General features: G+C 38.8%; 1 protein-coding gene across 1 annotated transcript in view; it reads right to left on the reverse strand.

Annotated features, from left to right (window-relative positions):
• Positions 1–2,354: 2,354 nt before the first annotated feature.
• Positions 2,355–23,407, reverse strand: part of LOC117488599 (sodium- and chloride-dependent GABA transporter 2-like) — a 72,923-nt gene continuing 51,870 nt past the window's right edge. The window contains 9 exon segments of the mRNA XM_034137596.1: positions 2,355–2,842; positions 3,291–3,426; positions 4,032–4,202; positions 5,158–5,258; positions 5,773–5,875; positions 6,020–6,157; positions 6,882–6,994; positions 7,659–7,753; positions 7,868–7,971. Of these exon segments, the coding sequence (XP_033993487.1) occupies positions 3,316–3,426; positions 4,032–4,202; positions 5,158–5,258; positions 5,773–5,875; positions 6,020–6,157; positions 6,882–6,994; positions 7,659–7,753; positions 7,868–7,971 (936 nt within the window). The 3' untranslated portion in view covers positions 2,355–2,842; positions 3,291–3,315.

Consider the following 23,407-nt stretch of genomic DNA (forward strand, 5'->3'; position numbering starts at 1 on the left):
CCGCCTGCTATCACAGTAGTAGCGGGAGAGAGGCAAGCAGTCAGCCGGAGATAGTCGGCGAATTTGGGCGATACAGCAGGTGAGTCCCGACAGCCGTCGGGTCCAAAACCGTCAATAATCACGAGGTTTAAGATATAAAAGCACTTGTTAAACAGACTCAAAGTTTAGCCATATAACTATAGCTTAAAAGCAGATAAAATAGCTTAAAAGCAGATAAAAACCCTGAGGCATAGGAGAAGCGGCGAACAGCCCCCCTTTACCACCTTTATGGAGGAAAATAGAGAGGGTTGTGTTTTCTGACACTTGGTGAGTTCCCTGGAACACCGGGGACACATATTCATGTATAAAAGACGTACAAAAGTGCATTTTGCATGATAGGTCCGGACCTATCATGCAAAATGCACTTTTTGACACAACCCTCTCTCTTTTCCTCCGTACCCAAATCTCTAAAAATGGGGGTACAATGGAGCTGATCCAGATTTGCGGTGATTTGACGTCATATCGGCAATGCGGACCCACAGCACTATCAGAAACAATGCCCGACTGTTTTGGACTTAATATGGTCGGTGTTTACATTAGCATCGCTAACACTCAGAGCTAACCTGTACTGGAGAGAGCATGTGTGTGAAGAAGCAGGAAATAAAAAGGAACTCACCTTGTGGTATAACCGGCAAGAGAGAAAGCCTTTGAGCTCCATACTGTTTCAGAAATAATCCTTGATAATCCATGATATGGCGTTTCATCACCGCAGTATCTGCCGGTAGAATCTCCCGCATGAGCAGGCATAAACTCCTCTTTTTTATCAAATGTATTTTCTTTTTTTTTTAAAGCTTTATACATAAAATCAGCACTTTTGAAACAGGAAGTGAAATAGAGGGATATGAGGCATGGCTAGAATGGGTGATCTGTTTGGTATTTTGAGCAAAACACTTCATAGACATGTTTTTTATATTTTTTTATATATCTGAGATTGCCTAAAAATAGCATGATAGGTGACCTTTAACATAAGCATCCTATCCGCTAGCCGCTAACCGCTGGCAGCTAGCTGCTAGCATGACATTGCAGTTTTCAATACATAACCACATAACTGAAAATAACCGCCCATCCTAAACAATGCACTCTATCACAATATATTCGTAACACTGTTATTCATTATACTGGGCTACAATTGTGAGATTTTAAGGACTTTAAACCTACCTGTTTAAGAACACGAAGAGACAGAAGATGTTTCTTTGTGTTGAGCTTGACTGCAGTGTTTATTCTGCAGCGCCTGCCTTTATAGAGTTTTTGGTTCCACCCGAGCGCTATCGCCCTCTAGTGATCAGTCTGCATATTGCACAATATAGTTACAATGAAATTGGTATTTTAATTATTTTTTAAGACTCATATAAATAAATAAATATGAGGGGGTGAAAATTTGTCGACTCTGTTGCTAAGCTTTAATAATAATACCATTTTTGTTTTTAATCCAGTTTCTACGTGGTCCAAAAAGTGTGATTTGACCCCAAAATCATTTATACAGTATAGGGCAAGTGAAAGAGATTTTATAGCAAATAAATGATATTCTCAAGCCCTCTTGAAAAATGGTGACAAACACAGGGGCAGCAGGTGAACATAATGAGACCATCAGGCACAGGAGGTAAATCACAGGAAGTAAGACACCAAGAGAAAATAAATGTCAAAATAAAACAGGAAAACAGACAGACTGTGATACATTTTCCCTTTGGCATGATTTACAAGCATTTGCCTTGACAACATCACTAGTTACTTTTAGAATATCAGCATTTTATCAACAAATATAAACATTTTATGAACGAATAAAATATACTGTATGATTCATTACTATCAGCAGTATATTAAGTAATCATCTCAATGGACTCATACAGCAATTTTGATCTTGGCTTTATTAAAATGTCAGATTTAAGTTATGGAAATATATGCTAATTAGCACACATTCAATGAGCTAATGCCTTATTTGAATATTCAAGAAATAATTGTCCAATTGTAAATGATCCACTGGGTTAGCTTTTTGGTGAAATGTATTCTTTAAACCTTACTATATTCACCTGTAATGTCTTCCCTCAAACATGATTAGTCGCTTTTTAAACAGTTTTAACATGAAAGAAAAGGCTTGAAGGCTTACAATACCCTCCAAGCATTTCCTTTTGGCTGCATCCCAATGCCTATAACATGAGCATTCTATGGTTGGTAGGCTTAGTGAAGGTGGCTTTCTGCCTCTACCATTTACAGCACCCACCTCCTGCCGCCCAGACTTCGCTGCTTTCCGTAGCGAGCTGTCCTCAGTGCCAGGGGGCCACCCGACCGTCTTTAAACATGGAGACCCTCTCGTTAAGCATGCTTTGTAGGTGTCTACTTTATGATGTATTATGATCATTTCTACACCAAATCAATTTGGGATTGATTTGTTTACTGCACCATATTGTCTTTCCTTTATTTGTCACTTTATTAAATGCAGTATACGATCATTTTGGGTAACACTTTGGATAAAAAAACAGCATGGGTATACTGAGGGGTTATTGATTACATAGAAGTCGATGGCAAAGTTAACATGGAGTTTCAATCAAGATTCATTTATTTGCACAACCAAAACCCATATAGTTTAAAAGGAACAATTCAAGTAATAATATCCACCACCAAAAGTTATATAAGATGATAAGGTCTTTTTACAATTGTAACTTTTTAACACGGCTGACTTTTTAAAATAAGAACATTCAGACACCAAGGATGTAAAGATCTCCTGCGTTGAGTTTGTAACTGGCTGTAGACTCTTCTTTGGTGATGCATTCATCAGGTAATAAGGGATTACAAATCCAATCAGTTTCTGTGAGGATGGAGATACAAAGCAATTGTTACTACACTGGTCATTTAATTTACTACATGTACTGGAATTTCAGTTTCAGGGTATTTAATAATCAGAACAAAATTATATAACACTGATCCCAGGGTAGGAACAAAATAATTCTGTTTTTTCATTCACTAGCTCTATGCTTAAGCGTCAATAAATATATACTGTAAGACATAACATGGGCATGCAAAATCGAAATTCGATCATCATGTGTGGATCAACTCAAATTGCAGGATGGTTATTTTACTGTCCCAGTGTTCAAGTTGTGTTTAGATGAGTGTCAGCATAGTACATTAGAAGCGTAAGTGTACTAAGAAACAATGAAGGTCCTGAAACATAAAAGCTGAAATGTTCAGTCCCCAACACCATGGTGGTTTAATCTGAGAACATCAATCACTGTTGTCTCTGATTAAAGGTGGCTTACCTTCAGTACTGCCATGTTTTAGTTTTTAAGTTAAAGCATGCAGCTCTGTATCAGGAGTAGGGGTTTCAGGGTAAAGAGTCTTCTTTGGTGGAGAAGATTGCAGATCGGATGCAGGAGTGCATAACGTTTTCAGTCTCTATGGAAAGAAAATAAATTGCCAGATAATTGCCTACAAAGCATAAACTACAACATAACAGTACCCCACTGAAATCCACCAAGTTAGCTTCTGTAATGATTCAGATTTCGGTCAGTCCATTCACATATAACATACTGTATATATCGACAGAGTATCGAAGTAGACCGAAATGAAATAAACCTAAACCTAGACTGTTAAGCAGGTCTCTGTAATAAATCACTCAGAAAACTGCAACTGATCCAGAACGCTGTGAAAACAGTAGTAGCTGTGATTCAGGTTGAGAACATTAATAACGTTGACAAAAACCAGAAGAGTAGAACACATCACCCCAGTTCTTAGATCTCTGCACTGGCTACCAATAACTTACATAATCGATTTTAAAATTGTATTACTAACTTATAAAGCACTAATTGGTTTGGGACCCTAATATAAGTCGGACATGCTGCTCTGTTACGAGCCACCCAGAGCTCTCAGATCTTTGGGGACGGGCTTACTCATTGTTCCCTGGATCAGAACCAAACATGCCGATGCTGCATATAGTTTTTACGTGCCTTTGTATCTGAAAATGTGCTATATAAATAAACTAACCTTAACCTTAACCTTACCTGTCTCAGTGTTCCCGGGGTTACAGCCATACGATAGATAATCCACAGAGGAGTCAGGAGAACTGAAGATAAAGCAAGAACCATCCCAATGGCAAAGCCCCACCAGGGGTACTCGTAGGTGTTGTTGTATTTCAGCGGGGTGAACTTGACCAGAGAGAATATCAGTGTTCCCTATGACAAAACAAGTGGAATAAAAAGAAAATCAGAGGAGCAGCTTACATTTTCATCAATGGATATATATATATATATTTATATTTGTCTTATTGTCATTTTGATATTTTTCCGGTTAATGTCTTAAAGGTCCCATGACATGGCCATTTCTACTGATCATAATTCCATTGTTGAGGTCTACTAGAATAGATTTACATTGTTCAATGTTCCAAAATCACATTGGTTTCTCATACAGCATCTCTGTATAGTATGTGTATTCACTCTCTGTCCTAAACGGCTTGTTGGAGCTCCTGCCCCCCCCCCCCCCCCCCCCCCCCCCCCCCCCTCCCTATGAGCCTACTGTGCTCTGATTGGTCAGCTCGCCCACTCTGTTCTGATGAGTCCACCACCGTTACAGCGGAACATCAGTGTCATGTGTTACAATGGCGTTTGTTAGCAACCAGAAAATGACACCAGTAATGACAAACAGATGAGAATGCTGCGTGGGGTCTGGGTGCCGTGTTGGCAGGACGTTGCGGGGCTCGCTGCTGCGCCCTTTGAGGCTCGAGGAGCGGCCGGTGTGAGCTGGATTACTGGTGTCGTTTCCTGGTTGCTGCGTGGGGTCTGCGAGACAGCGAGACTCCGCGGAACTCAGCCTGAGCACACACACACACTCACAGCCTGCGGAAATCCGTGGAGCTGCATTACGTCACTATGACCGTTACGTCACTATACTCAGGAAGAAAAAAATGGAAAAAGAAAAATCTCCAACGAGGCGTTCTGGGGCAGCACAGACAGGTCTTTTCTGTGTTAGAGTTTTACTCGCTACAGGGTGTACTTTGAGGGTTTGTGACTTTGCAGACCGTTTACATGCATAAAAAGATGCATAACACACAAGGGGACGGGTAATAACCAGAAAATCATGTCATGGGACCTTTGAAAAATAGATACACCAATACTCAATACATTTACTTACAACACAGAGACATGGTGTGATGAACTTCCAACAATATTTCATAAGCGATGAGGGGTAGTAGCCAATCATTTCCTTTATATTGTCATAATAACGATCAGCACCTTGTAGTCAGGGAGTCATTCAAGAATATGATCAAACACTGGGATTCATCTACATCACGATATAAAAGGGCAAGGTCTGATGCCTGGCCACGTGCTCATAAGGACAAGGGGGAAGAATTTCAGCACTACTACTGAGTCCATTACATTCCTGAGAACGGTCTCTAGTCTTTCTTCTTTTGGTCCAAGAGGAATGAAAGCTAAGTTAATGTGTAAGATAGTACTGGCCTCACAGATAGGCGGGAAATGTTCTGCCCTCCAGGCAGTTGTTCAAATGTTTTAATGGCTTTAGCAGTGCCCTCTGGTTACTTATGCAGTGCAGATGAAAAAAAACTTGATAAGTGAGTAAAATGAGCAAATATCAATACAATGTTTTGTTAACATGATTTGTAATATTTTACAGTATCACTGTTATTCATAATGGTATAGTTTTAGGGGCTAACATTACTTAACATATATATACTGTATGTCTGTTGGACTCCTAATTTTCCTTGCTTAAAATGATCTTGTTGCTTACCATATATCCATCCCACACAGACGCACTCCAAAATGGCAAAAATCATTATTGGTATTCCACTGCAAGCATAGTAATCAAACAGCAGAAATACATAAAGTCCTCCCTACAGCACATGACAGAGAAGACAGAAACAGGAACACAAAATAGATTGTTTTGTTAAATGCACAAGCTATTTAGCACGGAAAGAGAGACTTAATGGTACAGCCTTTAATTCTTAATGTTATAGATTAAAAAAGTAGACTCTCACCTCAGTCACCATAAACAGGCCAATAACAAAGGAAACACCACAGATGATCAACAGAAGTAGTTTACGTCGATGACCAATAAGAAAGAAGGATGGAAACATGTCTGATATGGCTGTCACCAGGCCTTCCAGATACACAAACTGTGGGTAAAAGATAAATGTTACATTTACATTTTCTACACTGATTATAACAATTACGTTTCTAACCATTCTCAGGTCTTAAAGGTCTCCTATTATGCTATTTTTAGGCATATATTATGGGTCTCAGATATATAAAAATATATAAAAAACATGTCTATGATGTGTTTTGCTCAAAATACCAAACAGATCATGCATTTTAGACATCCCTCATATCCCTCTTTTTCAGCCCTGTTAGAGAAGTGCTGATTCTGGGTCAGTAGCTGCTGGTTGTCTGACACTTGGTGAGTTCCCTTACACATCGGGGACACATATTTATGTATGAAATACATCAAAAAGTGCATTTTGCATGATAGGAGACCTTTAAGACTTTTGGAAATGTTTTAGTCATGACTTCAACCAACAAGGCAGTGCATATTCTGTCCAAGCATTTACTGTAACTTAAGCCTGATTGCTTATTTTTGCTGATTGCTTTTATGTATTTGGATACTTAATATCTCTAGATCTAGATATCACAAGACACAACCATTGAAAATATCTTATGGAATATTTGCACATGAAAAGCAATACAAATCAATCAAAAGTAAAAGGAAATAGAGATATATTGATGTTGTCTTTTCATGCAGGCATTTAATTATAATTAAAGTATCAGGGGGGCTTATAACCAAATGTTATACAATTCTTATGTACAGTATATTTTAAATACAGCTGAATGTGAAAACTTTACCTCACTGTCCAATCCAAGAAGGATAATCATGATGAAGAAGAAGGCAGCCCAGAGTTGAGGTAAAGGCATCATGGATAAAGCCCGAGGGTAAGCAATGAATGCCAGGCCAGGACCTGCAAGTAGATAGCTAAATGTCTTAGGAATTAGTACACTTATAATTTCTATATATAGCACCTGATTTTAAGGTTGGAATTAGACCAGAACCTGCTTAGTTTGAGTGATGATGAGTTATTCAAACTAAATCTTTTATTTCTGGCCCCATGTACACCAGCTGGTATTCAGTAGGTTGCAATATGCAATCTAACCACGAGATGGCACTATCATACACACTGGTCGTAAAAAAGGTGATAATATTTCTGTGTTGTGTTTACAGCGAGTTTCTGCTGCCGCCAATGGGTCAAAATATCAGGTGCTGCAGGATTTGATTTATTAATAGATTTTATCTTGGATTATGTTTAGGAAATAAGGAATACATTTAGAGAGTAGAGGGTCCTCATAAGTACTTTACAGGTACAAGAATGATGTTCTTGTGAATTATAATTGAAAGAACCCTGCAGCACACATTGATGTGAGGTCCCACATGACATTATGGGGACCAAAATCCAAGTGTTTCTTCTCACATGTTATTGTGAGACTTGAATTTGTTAAGTTGTGAATTATATATTTGTTCTCTTCATCTGAAAAAAACAAAACAATTTATTCATCACTTAATATTTTTCATAGGAACACAACAAAGCTAATATACACCGCAATGTTTTTCCTCAAACCATCCCATACCTGATTCAGCTACTGTTGAGATGTCAACACCCAATTCATGCGACATGAAGCCAAGAACAGAGAAGACTGCAAAGCCAGCAACAAAGCTGGTTAAACTGTTTAGTGTGCACAAAGCGAAATTAAAAAGGACGATTATGTATTTTATCCTGCATGACATAAACCGTTAAATGCATATAATGTACAAACATAGGATACAATGTTATCCTTACTTGTAGCAGTTGTTGTTGTATTTGTTGTAGCTTCCCATCGCTTGCAAACTGCCTACGCAAATGCAATAGGAGAATAATACCTGGCTCCCAGCATCCATCCACACCTTAAATCAGTTAAATGTGCAGTGCCAGTGATTTTTAAATGCTTTTAAATATTGAAACATATGATGTTTATACTTGTATAACAGGGGTCGGCAACGCGTGCCACCAATGGCACGCGGCACCGTAACCAGTGGCACACTAGGAATAAGTGGAATAAGTGTACAAAATGTTTATTTTATTTTTGGATCCTGAACAAGACCGCCGCCAGAGCGCGTCTCCCCGTTACCTTCAGAAGGAAGCCATGCACGCAACGCAGCCCCACTCTCTTTAACTCCAGGCGACTTTCTGCCGCTTTCCTCCGTAATGCAGTGCTGATAGTTTCACCACAGAGGAAAGCACTTTACAAATTGCAGTACCCATAACGAGCTGTACAAATGCCGCAGTTTTTGCGTGGCGATCGATATCGGCCGATACTCACTCTCTGCCGATCGATCGGTGCTCTCTAAAAAGGCCGATCGCGAGACGTAACATACATGACACTTTTCTCTGTGTGCGTCAAAACAAGCTCGCCAAAATCGCTTCACCAGTCTGGCAGTATTTTAAGGTGTCCGAAAATGACAATAAAATAGCGGTGCAACGTGTGTGAAGCAGAAATCCTGCAGCTCCACCCGCTGTGACGGACCGGTGAGCGGAGCAAAACACACAAGTTAGACCTAACACACTTAGCTATTTTATCTACCTTTGGAACTAGTTATACATATATTTATTCTTCACTGTCACTCATTACTGGATCAGTGAGCTGCATGAGATACTGACAGGCTGTCAGGAGAGAGAGAGAGGGGGAGAGAGGAAAAGAGAGCGCTTCCGCTCATTTCTCCCGTGTTATTATCCAAAGTTAATGTAAACTTGAATAATGTACTTCATTTGAATGTAACAATTATGTTGGTTGTTTGTGGAAGCGCCAGTGAATGAGCCCCATTAACTGAGTTTTAAACATCACTTTTCACGAGTGTTTTCGTCGAGCTCTTCATCCCCCCCCCCCTTTGATAATTCACGATCGTCGGCACGCTGATACATTTTTTTTTTAGAATGGCACTTCATATCAAAAAGGTTGCCGACCCCTGTTGTATAATATACAACTATACTTTGTTATACTGTGTACTTGGTTCAGCCATTTAGAATTCTACCTTTCTGTCCCTTTCTTAAGCCACATTTCCACTTCCATGCATGTCTTAGAAACTCTAACAAAATTTGTATCTTTCCTCCGGATGTACTCAGACTTTCCCACATGTCCTATTTGACTCCTACATCCTCCTGCTCACATGTTCATCTTTCCCTATTACTCCCAATAGTATTTTCACCTTCTCCACCTTCTCATTGGCAGATCATCAATTTTGCTTTTTTCCTCTGGTAGACCTGAAACCTAACTTGTACCTGCTTGTATTCCTGTTAATGTGTGATTGCTCAATTCTCCGCCTCTGGGCCCTGACGGCAAATACCCTGTTCCCTTTAGTTTTCAGCCAAGCCTTTATAATAGACAAAAACACTTCTGGTCATTAATTTATGGGTACAGCACGTAATGGTAAATTAAAGACCTATCTTTTTAATTTGGCTTCTCATTTTTAGTAGTATCACTGTACATGTTTTATTGTTTTAATGTGTTTACATATTTTAATTATGTTCCTCATTTGTTATTGTCATTATTTGTGTCATACTCAGTAAAGCACTTTGGGCATGAAAGGTGCTATATTAATAAAGTTTATTATTATTATTATTATTATTATTATTAAAAAATTGTTTATTTATGTCCAACGACTTCCAAGCACTAAAGAAATCTAAAACTCTACCATAGTGCAAATGTCCTTTTTATCTGCTGCGCAAAGGTTTGGTGACCCGCAGGTCAAATCCTAAAGCTGTTGATGTCCAAATATTTCAACCAATGTAGTCCGATGTTTAACAAGCACATTCTTTTTATCCACCAATATTTTTGAAATACTAACTCTCTCTGTGCGCACCGACAATTTCACATGATGTATAGAAATATGATAGTGTGCTCAGTAGAGTGCAGATGTATTGCTTTTTTAATCTAAATAAGTGATGGGCTGACCAATGTTTTCACATGATGGGTTCCTTCAAGTTGGAATACGTAAATATTATAAGCATTACCAAGTTTGTTCCCAGCTTTCTCACATAATCCCAGCACAGATTTCTTTGCCATGAATTGCATGGCAGTAGAAAAGGCAAAGAAAGTCTAGGAACTGGTACAAGATACATGCATTGCACCTACTGGAGACCACCGGTAAGAATCATCACTACCTCAGTTTAGCGGTACATTTAATTGATGACAAATAGCAACTTCACTCATTTGCTTTAGGTGTGGTGAAAACGGAGGGAATGCATTTTTGCTGAAGCGTGAGCCGCATAGTTCCACAAGAGTGGGACATAGCGGTCAAGGTCACCACTGTAGGAACAGATAGTGCTCGCAATATGACATACAAGCATATGCCCTGTGTAGCACAGATTATACAGATGGGATTTAGATCTTTCTGTGATAGCGTCAATGTTTTAGCTAAGGGTCTGGAAATGGTCAGACTTCATGCCAATAATTCAGAAAACTAAAAAAACTAAGCTTCAATGTAATAATAAAGGTAAAAAAAAGGATTTGTTTAAACAGTTTGTTATGCTTTTATTTATTACAACACCACACATGTGTTTGTTTTATTACCCCCAAAATACATGTTTACCAGTTGTTGGGTTATTTGAGATTAATCATGATAATTCACAGGTTACCACTAATTGTGGTGTCAAGGGTTACTATGAAACTTTATTTTGTAGAATGTGCAAATTCCACAGCTAGTGCTGCCCACCCCACACATTTTTTTCCTCAGCGCATTCTTGTAACCTCTTGGCTTTTTCATGCCTTTTTAAAATGCTCCACATGATAAAAAAAACGTGTTATTTAGCGTCAATGATATTTCCACATTATGAGAAGAAAAAACAACCTGTTGGTTTACTCAGCCAATTATGTGTTCACATTAGGCTGCAGATGACTGTTAACGTGTCCCCAACCTAAACTGTCAGTCGTTAGGTTGAGTTCGCTGTAAGCTCTCCTCCAATCAACATAAAACCCTCTCACAAAACATTCCCTAAATTGACCATTTTTTTCGTACGTAAGAGGATTTCTCAGAATTCTGACTTTCATCTCAGAACAAAAAAAATCACTTTGTTATTTTCCTCTACATGTGGACCTAAACCTCTTCTATATGTATCATGGGTGTAAAACATCACACACACTAAACTGCTTCTTGTTGCAAGAGATCTTTTTCTGCAGTTTGAGGAAAAAGACAATTAATACGTCCAGATTCTTCCCACGTATAAAACATTAATGTAGCCTTAAAGTTATAAAGCATTGCTTCCCGACAAATCGACTTACCCCTAGATTCCACCGGGTCCGTCTGCGCCGCGTTGCGGTTTTGGTCCGGCCTCCTCCGGCGTCATACCCTACCAGGCGCGTTTCAGAAGCATTTCAGAAGCGGAGCGTCTTGCCTGCCGGCTCGCAGTTTTTGTTGATTTGGGCATATTTCCTGGACAGGCTACTTTGTACAGACAAAGTTAATAATAACTGTAATATTCCAGTTATAAACGACATGAATCAAAGATGTGTTGCTGTATTTTAGTGGTAAAAAAATGCATTCATCATCATAATTATTCTATATATATAATTTACACAGTGCCTGTAAACCGGAGGAGAACGCTGGCATTTCTCCTCGAAAGACTACGGAGGGATAGGGTCTGCAAAATTAGTTTGTGTGTGTGTATATATCTATATATATATGCTATATGCTCTGAAAGTTCCACTTCCTGCCTGCCCGACCTTGCGTTACGGCTGCGCCGCGACAAAAATAGGATTCGATCCTAATTTTAGAGGAGCCCTGCGCCGAGCCGCTTTTGGGACGCTTCTGAGCCGTAACGCGCCGCGTGTGGTGGAATAACACCCATTGACTATAGTAGCCGCGATCGCCGTGAGCACCGCGGCGCAGCCGTAGCGTGCCCGTAACACGCCGCAGACGGACCCGGTGGAATCTAGGGGTTAAAATCCAGCACACAAAAACTGTAAAACTAGTTCAGCAGGAGATTTGTTCAAATGAAACTTTTGTCAGAATACTCACAACACCAAATGAATGACAGCAAATATCCACCAGCTCTGGACCAGAAAGCCTTCAGTTTTGTCGGCACATGTCTTTCGAAAATGTTTTGAGCCTACACTGTAAAACCTGACAAATTAATAGAACTCAAACATTTCTTTGAAACTGATTAGAAGTTTTTGAGTAATACTTATACCTTAACTGAAATGTTTTAAGTTAAAGTATAATCTTATCAATTGAGTTCTATTTAGTAGTAATTTTCAAGGGACACAAACATATTGTTTGTAAGTTAAAGAAACATTATATATTAAGTTTCTTTTAACTAATAATTTGTGTTAACACTGTACGTATAAAGATCAAGTATTGTTGACTTAAAAATGTTCATATCTTTTCAACTAGCTATTTTGTTAGCACAGTACAAATGCAAATCAAATATATTTAACTTGAATATTTGTATTATCTCTGAATAAAAAACTTTTCGCTGTATAAAACGCGATATGAATTAAAAACGTCAATTGATTAGTACTCAAAACTGACTGAATGTAGAGTACTTAAAACATTTTTTGAAACCGATTACATAAATATTTTCAGATAACTGTAACTCAAAATCCCTAAGTTAACATTGAGTAAACACAGGGTGCGTACGGGTGCTGGAAATCCTTGAAAATGCTTGAAATTGTACGAGGTGTTTTCAAGGTTTGAAAAGTGCTTGAATTTTGGGAATGGTGCTTGAATTTGGGATAAAGTGCTTGAAATTGTAAATGCTTTACTTCGCTTTTTAGATTAAAAGAAAATAAAGAAGTCGGAGCGCGCTTAATTCGCTTTTACATAAAACAGCTCCGCTCCGGCCTTCCCGCGCAATGCGCGTGACCGGCAAGTGTTTTTGTTACGTGTGTGACCTGGGCATTCTGATGAGAGTGATAGATGACAGTATGCCAGGAGGTTGCCGTTTCAACGAGCGTTGGCTAGCAGAAGACAAATACAAGCCATGGCTAAGACGAGGGTCAAGCGAAGCCCAAGAGTAGCCTCCTGCAAAGTGTGCAACAATAACGATGCGAGAGTCTGCGCTGACGCCACACACCACACGAAAGGTACGCCATAGTAGAGCATTTTAGATTAGGCTATCGTTGCATGTAAAATACATGACACTTTTCTCTGTGCGCGGCAAAACAAGCTCGCCAAAATGGCTTCATTAGTCTGGCAGTATTTTAAGTGTCCAAAAGTGACAATAAAATAGCGGTATGCAACGTGTGTGAAGCAGAAATCCTGCAGCTCCACCCGCTGTGACGGACCGGTGAGCGAAGCAGAACACACATTAAGAGTTAGACCTAACACACTTAGCTATTTTATCTACCTCTGGAACAAGCTGATTCCGGCGATCGGCCCCAAAATTGGCGATCGGAGCATCCCTAATAATTGTATATGATATGTTTTATAATGATTGATCATTAAAGTGTTCTCAAAGCTGGTAAAGGTGCAGCTAGTTTGAATGACTTTGTATACTACAGAGTAGCTTGTGAATTTACTCCAGGTGGAACTAAAGTCTGATTTAACACTTGATTATATTTCACATCATTCATCCAGATCTGTAAAGTAACTAAAGGTATTCAATACATGTAGTGGAGTAAAAGTAAACCATTTACCTCTGACTTATGTTTACTGCCAACCTAAAAGTACCTCAAAAATAGTAATCAATAATATATTGAAAAGTTATTTGGCTGATTGTTTTATATTGGCTCAGCCAGGTTATATGGGATGCCCAGTCTACGTACAGATGGGTCTCATTTTGAAATATTAAACTTAGTTTTCTTTTCTAAAAATTAAAATGTTTCATCCTCATGTAGAATGCTATTATGAAACACACATTTGGTTGTTTATACTTTATAGCATAAAGAACATCAGATTTAATGTGAGGTAGGGAAATAATCATTTGAGTATAAGTATGTGTATATAAATATGTAATTTACAACAGCTGTAAGATGCTTGAAAAGCTTGAAAATGCACCTTGAAAATGCTTGAAAAGTGCTTGAATTTGACTTTGGAAAAGGTGTAAGAACCCTGTAAACATTCAAAAGCACTTTAACACTGACAATTTAAATGCAAATCACTGTTTTATTAAGTGACAATAGAAAACTCAAAATATATATAGTATAGCAAATAACTCTTTTAAATAAAAAAAATACCTTAAAAACAGTGCTAGGGCCTTGAGAAATATCTGTGTGTATTTTAACCATCACTTATGAGTGAACACAATTTTCAGGAACAGTTCTGCGTATTAATTTAACACATGGACCATAAAGACCCAATACATATAAAAGTATAAAACAACATCTACAAACAGTCCTTCAACTTGAAGCTGAACAGTAACAAATCTGTAACAAATCTGTCAATGCAATACAGAACACAGATGTAAAGCAGCAGGATGTAAACAGAGGAGAACAGTGTGTGTGTGTGATTGTTAAAGTGCAACTTTGTTGGTAGGATTACACTGCCAAAAGCTCATTTTTCAGGCTCAACACCCTGGGCTTCAAGTTCCCCTCATCCAGGCCCATCAACACTTTCTGGGTGAAGTCGAAAGTGTTGGCCAAGTCTTTTGGGTAGCTCAGATGCAGGGCAAAAGTCAGTGCAAAAAGCAGGATGAATGCGTCAGCCAGTGTGGGGAGTTCGATAACTCTGATCCTCTCTGGGCAGAAGAGCGTGGTATCTGTTGACCTGGCACTGATCATGAGAAGTCCGACCGCAATGTCCTCTATGTCTGGATCATCAGACTGCTCCACCTGATGACAAGAACAGATAAACGTTACCCATTACCCCAAATTGCCTTGGCTATCTCAGAAATCTGTTTTCTAAAAGATACATCAGTGACATATCACATCAAATAACCTAATGTTTTGTGCATAATGTGGCTTTAACCCTTTAACTGCCAGACCAAGAAAAAAGCTATGGAAAAATTATTTGTTTGCATTTTTTTATCAAATGGGCCACAAATAATTTTATTTTTCACAGTTTTGTTTTTATGAGCCTCTACCAAATGGTCGAGCTGGCCTTTTATGGTAAAAGTGCATTTTCAAGAATCATCATATACAGTACAGTATTTGTACGCATCAAACTCAAATAAAACACAAACTGAAATACATTTGTTTTTTTTATGGAAAATGAGCAATATATACAACCAGATATATTCATAAAAGATAATAAATTATAATTGTAAAAAAAAGAAAATGGAAAAAAGTAATGTAAAGTGTTTTTAATAATAAAACAAAATACTTGCTCATCTTACTGTATATGCTGAATTGGCCTAACAAGAAACCACTGGCCCAGCGCCATATAAATAGAAGAGTTACGACAGCGGAAGTCCAAAATGCTTGATCGTCACGTGGTTCAGGGAGAGTCAATAGTTCCCCGGAAGTTCGTGGCGGGACATATGAATGCATGATTACCGGAGATAGAACTACGATTTTTGGTAATAAGTAGTGAATAAAGGTCTTGATTTGCAATATTTATACAACATACCGATATGTGTATGTATTTACATCAATATGTTTTTTAAAATAAATAGAATCTGCTAATATTTATGGATAATATTAGGAATAGTGTGAACAGCTAGTTTACTTGTTAACATATACATGTTAGGCTGTTGCCTTGGTTACAGAGCCTGTTGCTGTTGTGTATTACTTTGAATTATTTAAAACAAATATTATCTTCTTAAACAGGTATGGTAGTCAGGAGCATCACTTCCTAATGTTTGATATATTTAGAGGGAGGGGATGGCAAGGAATGCTTCAAAATTTAGATTAGATTAATTTCTACCATTTTTTTAATTCATGGTGGTTTCAGTAATCCCATGGTACTTGAGGACATACGTAATCTAAATGACTAATGTCATCTTTATGACTTTCAGAAAGGACAGGAGACCAACAGATGACTATCAATGGACTAGCAGCAACACGATTATGACGTTAAAAGTGTTGTTTTAGGAACATCCATTGTAAATACATGGAATTCAATAAACATTGAATAGCATGTCATGCAGTTTGTCTGTGCCTTTTCCTCCGTGTTGTCCTGGCATATAGTCTCCACCATGGTTTGCTGTGCTGCCTGGGGATGCTCCAATCGCTCAGAGAAAGGAGTAAGAATCAGAATGTACGGCTTCCCCACTGACACAGAGAGGAGGACAAAATGGCTAGCTCAAGTCAGCAGGAGCAATTTAACAATCAAAACAGACAGCCGCAACAAAATATGTGAGGTAATCATATTCAAACACTGCATTTGCACTTTTTCCACAAAACGAAGACCACACCATTGGGAAGCTTAATGTTTGGTTTAATACAAATAACAGGGAAAGGCTTGAAAAACTCTGAGAGTTGAGACTCAGGGTGCAGGGTGAGGGTCTCAGTGCAGGTATTCAGGCTCTATTGAATCCCCCTCTGGTTCTTGTGCTGAAAGAGGGAGAAACAGACAGGAAAAAGGGTTATACACACACCTATATAGCACACCTATTGGATGGGAAATTGCCTTGGGGAGATAAGGTGTGGTCTTTGTTTCCAACTGAAGTTATGGAACTTTATTATTTGTGAGTTTAACAAAGTATGACAAATGGCATCAGTAATGGATGTGATATGAATTTGTATAAAGTTGTCTCACATTCTTGGTCGTATTTTACGTACAGTATGTAATGAGTGTATACATGTCCAGTAAGTCCTCCACCTGTAACATCACTGCCCCTCCACCTGCCATACAGTAGGTTACTAATATACACTAACAAGATTACTTATATAATACAGTGATAGAATACATGTTTAGTATGCTTACTTATATACAACAGTAGTATTACATTTACCTTGTGTTTTCACTCTCACTTTGCCATCATTTCAAAATCAGCTGAGCTGCAACATAATACAGACAGGTAATAATCAACAGAATACACTAAAAACACTCACCCATAAGTTACGTTTTTGTTTACTGTTTGGAAGTCTCAAATATGCACTCTAAATTCATATCAATAGCGATGTATCACACAAATAGCTCTCTTCCTTATTATTGTGTAACGTTAACTTTATTATACTAGCTTGTAGGTCTACTCCAAAATGGAGATCGTAATTTCTCCACCTCCACTCATTACAATCACACGTGCCCCAATGTTATATTTAACTAATATTATATTCCTCCACCCCACAAAAAAATCACGTTTAGAAGCCCTTTTTCTCTAATTCCACAACGTTGGATGAAATAACATTAGGAGAACGGATTAATAGCTGTTCATGGTTCACGTGTGTTGCTAACTTTATCCGGTATCCTAGCCTAATCTGTTATCTGTAAACGTTCCCTAAATCTACTGATTTAGGGATAATCCACTAACATCCTTTAATACACATGTTCATTTGACTCAGATGTGCTGATAATATCTGCAATATAAATCTTTAAACGTCTTCTTACCTTTAAAAGTCCATCACGAACGGTCTATTATGCTGCAACTCTACTGTGTTGCTGGTCGCAAAAGTTCCCCGGAAGTCAGCGGCAAGCTAACTTCCGGGGAACTTTTGACGGCTGCACGATCCGCCATTGCTGTAAAAAAACTGGTCCATTGGAGTGAACGGAGATGTCGTAACTCTTCTATTATACGGCTCTGCACTGGCCTAACAGCAAATGTCTACATCCTGTGTTGGCCTAACTTGCTCATCTGTGTGCAACTTTGGGCTGAATGCCATGCATGAAAGGTGCTATTGTAGTGCCGAGAGAAGGGAGTCGGAGGCGGTGCATCGGAGGTACAAATCTGGCTTTATTGAGGAGCAGAAATCGACATGCTGTCGGGTCGAGCCGAGAAGAGTAAGAGAAAGTGAAAGGGACACACACACTGTAGGTACCCCGGAGGTACCGTCAACATATATGTCCGGGCGGAAACAATACCCCCAACCTGTAGTTCCATGCGTGAATTATGTACCCTAGTTAAATAGTGGTCACTACACTATATAAATTATTATCACTCTTTCACTCTGAGACTCATAAGGCAGATTTAGTAATATTACCATGAATCTAGCCATTTATTTACCATATTTTATTGGAAAACATCACTGAAAAAGTCATATTGCTAGTTTACCATAAAAAGCCAATTCCACCGATTGGTTGAGCATATTTTCCAAAAAATAATTACACCCTTGTTAAAACTTTTTTTGTGCATCAAGTTATCTAAATATGTTCACTCAGTGCTTTGACACTAACATGTGTCAAAATTGATATGGTTACCTTACAAAAGTTGACCAAAAATAGTGATTTCTTCAGCAGTGATTTTTAGCATTGCCAACTTTCTCAGTGGAAGCTAGCTGAAGGGCTTTCTATTCGAACCACAGTGACATCTAGAGGTTGTTTTGTGCATAGCACGTCAACCAGATGGTAGAGCTAGCTGAATCAGATGGAGTTCAACTTCTTTTTAACAAGATACAAAATGTGCTTAAAGGGTTAAGGAAACACCTATTAGCATTGCACAACATAATGTTACAGCCCCAGAAACTTCAACCTCCAAAATAACCAATCAGTTGACATAAATGCTTTCTACAAAAAAACATTTATAACCTTCATAAGGGTAGGATTTATTGTATCACTGTATTAGACTGTGTTACTATTAGCTAGTTGTACCTAATAAACTGGCAACTGAATATATATTTACAGTATAATCTCTCCCTACTACACATACAAAAATATGGGGAACACTGGAGATTCTTTTGTTTTGAACACTGATGCTGCAGGAAAGAAAGCCCTCTCTTAATTGTATATTTTATTAAATCACGTGAGCCCATTTTTAACACTGAAACCTAAAGAGCTTTCAAATAAATCCTAAAGTAGTGAAGTAAAGGGAGATTATATTCAACATATCCATTGTGTACCTTACAATAATTACAATTCTTATGGCAATATTCAAATCTTGGAACTAGAACCTGAATGGGATGTGAGCAACACAAGAGATAATGTTTGAGTAATATAACCTCAGTGACAGAATCAAGCTTTGATGACACCAGGACAGTTCATACTTTTCAAACTAAATCTATCATTTATTATAATTTCTTCACTATAAAAATTCAAATAATTGTCTTCCTGCGATAGAGCTCCTGAAACAATGTAACAAGATAAACTATATTTTTTGATGATCTGTCACATACATTCAAAACAGTTATTATGCTGACTTACATGCCACAGCCTCAGAAATGTGGAGTCATCTTCATGCAGATATGCAGGCAGAGCACAGCAGCACGTCGGACATGGACGTCACCTTGCTCCTTGAGTGTGAGAACATATCTTTGTTTTACTTTGGATGCTAAACAGTATAGCCACACAACAATTGATATCACAAGAAAGGGCTCTTCCATGACTGAAGAGATTACCATTTTGACAAAGATAATCCACTCTAGTATGAGAATAAAACACCAAGAGGCATAACCGACTCACCTGGAGGTCATAGGAGACGAATAGCTGATTCAGAACTTCAGCTACCTTCCCTTTGCTTGCCGCCTTCTTCCTGAACAGGCTCTGAAGACGGGGGGCAAGTCTATCCAACTCCGCATAGAAGTGGTTCTTCAGGTTGAGGTTTGTTATCCTGTGAAACTCTGCACAAATCTGCCAAAATATAAAATGACTATTTCATTCACAGTACAATGTACATGTGGACTGAAGGCAGCAGAGATAAAACACAAACATAACATGCTAAAACTGAGTAAACATGTCAAAGTTATCAGTGACAAAGGCACACAAAATAATTATATAGTGGTAATAAATACAATATTTTCACCTGTGACTCCATTTTCAAGGCAGGCCAGCATTCCAGGATCTCTCCAACAGGTAGCTCATCATTGATGATCTCATTGCGCCGCAGGGCAAAGGTAGTCTGCATTAACTTTTCAATCAAGGGAAGGTTTTTATCACTCCTCGTAACTTCATCTACGATTTGGAGTCTCAATCGCTCAAGGCTTGTACCATCTTCACCCAGTGGGAAATTAGGCAAGAAATTCACCTCTGCCCTCTTTGGTCTTTTGATGTTATGGCGCGTTTCCACTACACGGCCTCGCTCGGCATGGCTAGGCCTCGTTAGGACTAGGGATGCCAGAAACTGACCATGATGAAATTCGAAAATCGGACAGCCCTGGCGAATATTAATCGATTATTCGCCGCCCCCCCCACCACCGCGGGAGAGAAAAAAATATATATTTTCGCAGAGCTTGCATTTTACTTCATTTGCACTTGTCAGTTCCACGAGGAACTCTTCTTTGTTCATCTTTAGTTGTGTTCTCACTGTTCTGTATATCGCCAATAAATCAATCGCACGTGTGACGGAGAAGGGGGAGGGGGGGGGGCGGGGTCGGTGTGTAGCAGGCTGCAGCAGTCTGCACTCTGCGCAGCCTGCGCTGCTGGCTTCCTCCAAGTTTACAGTAAAACAAACTGGCCATTTACAATTATTAATACTATTACTATTATTAGCATTAGTCTATATTTTGGTTGAAACTAAGCCAAGAAAAAAAAGAAAAACATAAATAATAATAAAAAAATATATAAATAAAATCGAATTTTAAAAATAATTTTCGATTATGGAGACTGTAACGAATATTCGAAAAATTGAATAATCGCTGGCATCCCTAGTTAGGACTGGCTCACTTTATGGCGCATTTCCATTACAGTTTAGGAACTGGGGTAGTATCTATAGTAACGCAGTGTATGCGGAGCCGTGACGTCATCTTCAATGAGAACCCCAGAAAAACAACACAGCCGTTAGCTGTTAGCACTCAGAGCTCCTCATATATGTTCAGAAACTAGACAAAAGTTAAACAAGTACAAACCACAGACTGCCTGTGTCATGGCGAATACAGTCGCTGCTTTATTTATGTCTGTATAGGCCGTTGTTGTGAGTGTGGACGGTCGGAGCATATACTGCGTTAGCTTAGCCAATCTCCATTTAGAAAACACGCATTTTAAAAGGTTTTTCGCCTGCCGTCTGTCTGCAGACTTGACAAAGCATTAATTCATGGTTTTTACTAACCGGTATCAGTATATTGTTACTTCGGCATCATTTTGAAACGTGTATTACAATTAAATCACCGTCAAATATGTCCATCTTGTTGTAGTTGTAGCCCCCTTGCCAGCGATGCTCACTCTAGTTTAGCATACTCAGCCCGACTCAGCCTCGTTGTCTCTGGCCCTAGACCCACGATTTTATGAGGCCAGAAAAACTGTGAATTAGGACCCGCCGGCCGGTACTAGGCCAAGTGGAAACGCAACCAAAGACGGGCCGCTGACGTCACAGCCCTCTTAAACCGTGCTCCGCACTGTAGTGGAAACGCGCCATTAGAGTCAGATTGAAGAAGCCATATATCTGCCAGTTGCTTCAGTTTCCTAAAGAGAAAAAACATTGAAGGTTAGCTGGGTTGCAAAGTTTTCACAAAATGATCTGAGAAACACTATTTTCGAACCTAAAATGGCAACACAGTCTCATGGCATTTCGTGTTATAGTCACGAAATTAATCTATTGATTCGTGTTCACCAACACGATTTCGCCATTTTTTCGTGTCACACAGAACGATTTTAAAAGCAATGTAAATAATAACAAATTAGAAGGAAAAAGACATTTAAAAAAATACAGATTTAAGTATTCTGACACAGAACGATTTTAGAAGCAATGTATTTATATTGGTAGTATGTGCCTGCACCAAATAATAACAAATTAGAAGGAAAAAAAGATGACATAAAATACAGATTTTAGTATTCTGAGGCTCTGAGCCATTTCTTTTCCTTACTGACGACATTATACAATTTAAAATAAAAGGGATAGGGTTAGGCTTAGGCTTAGGGTAAGATATTGAGTAAGAACATGTTTTTATGAACCACACAGCTTCCGGTCTTCCAAGACCCGACCGGACAAAAAGACGTGTTGCAGGCACGAAACATACTACCAATAGAAATACATTGCATTTAAAATCGTGTTGGTGAACACGAATCAATAGATTAAATTAATTTCGTGACTAATAACACGAAATGCCGTGAGACTGGGTTGAAAATGGCGGCAGGAGGCTCGCTTTTCTTCTTTTTTGTTACCGCATGCATGTCTGTGCATGTTTTATTAGCTTGGAGGCATAGAGGATTTACGTTAATTGTACAGTAGGGCCTGGCTCATTTCGTGGCATCTGCAGGCAGTGGCAAGTACTTCCGGCATCTGCCACAGATGCCACAACTTGCCACCGGCATATGCCACAGATGCCACAACTTGCCACAACTTGCCACCGGCATATGCCACAGATGCCACAACTTGCCACAACTTGCCACCGGCATATGCCACAGATGCCACAACTTGCCACAGATGCCACAACTTGCCACAGATGCCACAACTTGCCACCGGCATATGCCACAGATGCCACAACTTGCCACAGATGCCACAACTTGCCGAGGCATCTGCCGCTGCTGAACGGGAGTTGCCACAAGATGCCAGAAGGTTTACGGTAGCTGCCACTCGCCTTCCGTGGCAAATGCTGCTGTTTAACTGTTAAACCCGTATTTATCGTGTAAAATGTTTGCTAAAATAAATAAACGTGCTATTTTTATGATAATACTCAAGATATATTATAAGTGAATAAAGACAATTTATTGACATTAAGATCTATCATTGTTGACCAGAGGTGGGAAATAGGCTAACTAAGTATATATACTCAAGTACTGTACTTGTGATTTAGAAATAGCCTACTTGTGCTTTAGTTGAGTATGTAAATGGCATGTTACTTAGTACTTACCCCACTACAATTCAGAGGTAAATTGTGTACTTTTACTCCCCTACATTTATTTAATAGGCAACCTGTAGTTACTTACTACAGATTCTGATTAGAAATATAATCACGTCTTAAATCAGACTTTAGTTACTCCTGGAGTAAATTCACAAGCTACCCTATAGTATACAAAGTCATTAAAACTAGCTGCACCTTTACCAGCTTTGATAACACTTTAACGATCACTAATTATAATGAAAACATGTAATATGTACTTTAAGTATATTTTTATGCTAATAATTTTTGCACTTTTACTTGAGTAACATTTTAATGCAGGACTTTTACTTGTAACAGAGTATTCCTACATTTAGGTATGCTACTTCTACTTTTACTTAACACTAGAACCGCCAGGGGTCGCTGTATAGCCTACCTAAAACCGCCAACGTGTAAAATGTACCCGCTATTAGAATGCATTGATTGTCAAGGTACAATGTTATTTTATTTATCATTCTAGAACACAATGAGTGTTGCCACTAGAACACAATGAGTGTTGCCACTATACTCGCCGTGGCATGTGCCTTGGCATTTGCAGGCAGTTGCAAGTGCTGCCGGCATCT

Source organism: Trematomus bernacchii, unplaced genomic scaffold (assembly GCF_902827165.1).
Source record: "Trematomus bernacchii unplaced genomic scaffold, fTreBer1.1, whole genome shotgun sequence".
NCBI classification, from domain to species: domain Eukaryota; kingdom Metazoa; phylum Chordata; class Actinopteri; order Perciformes; family Nototheniidae; genus Trematomus; species Trematomus bernacchii.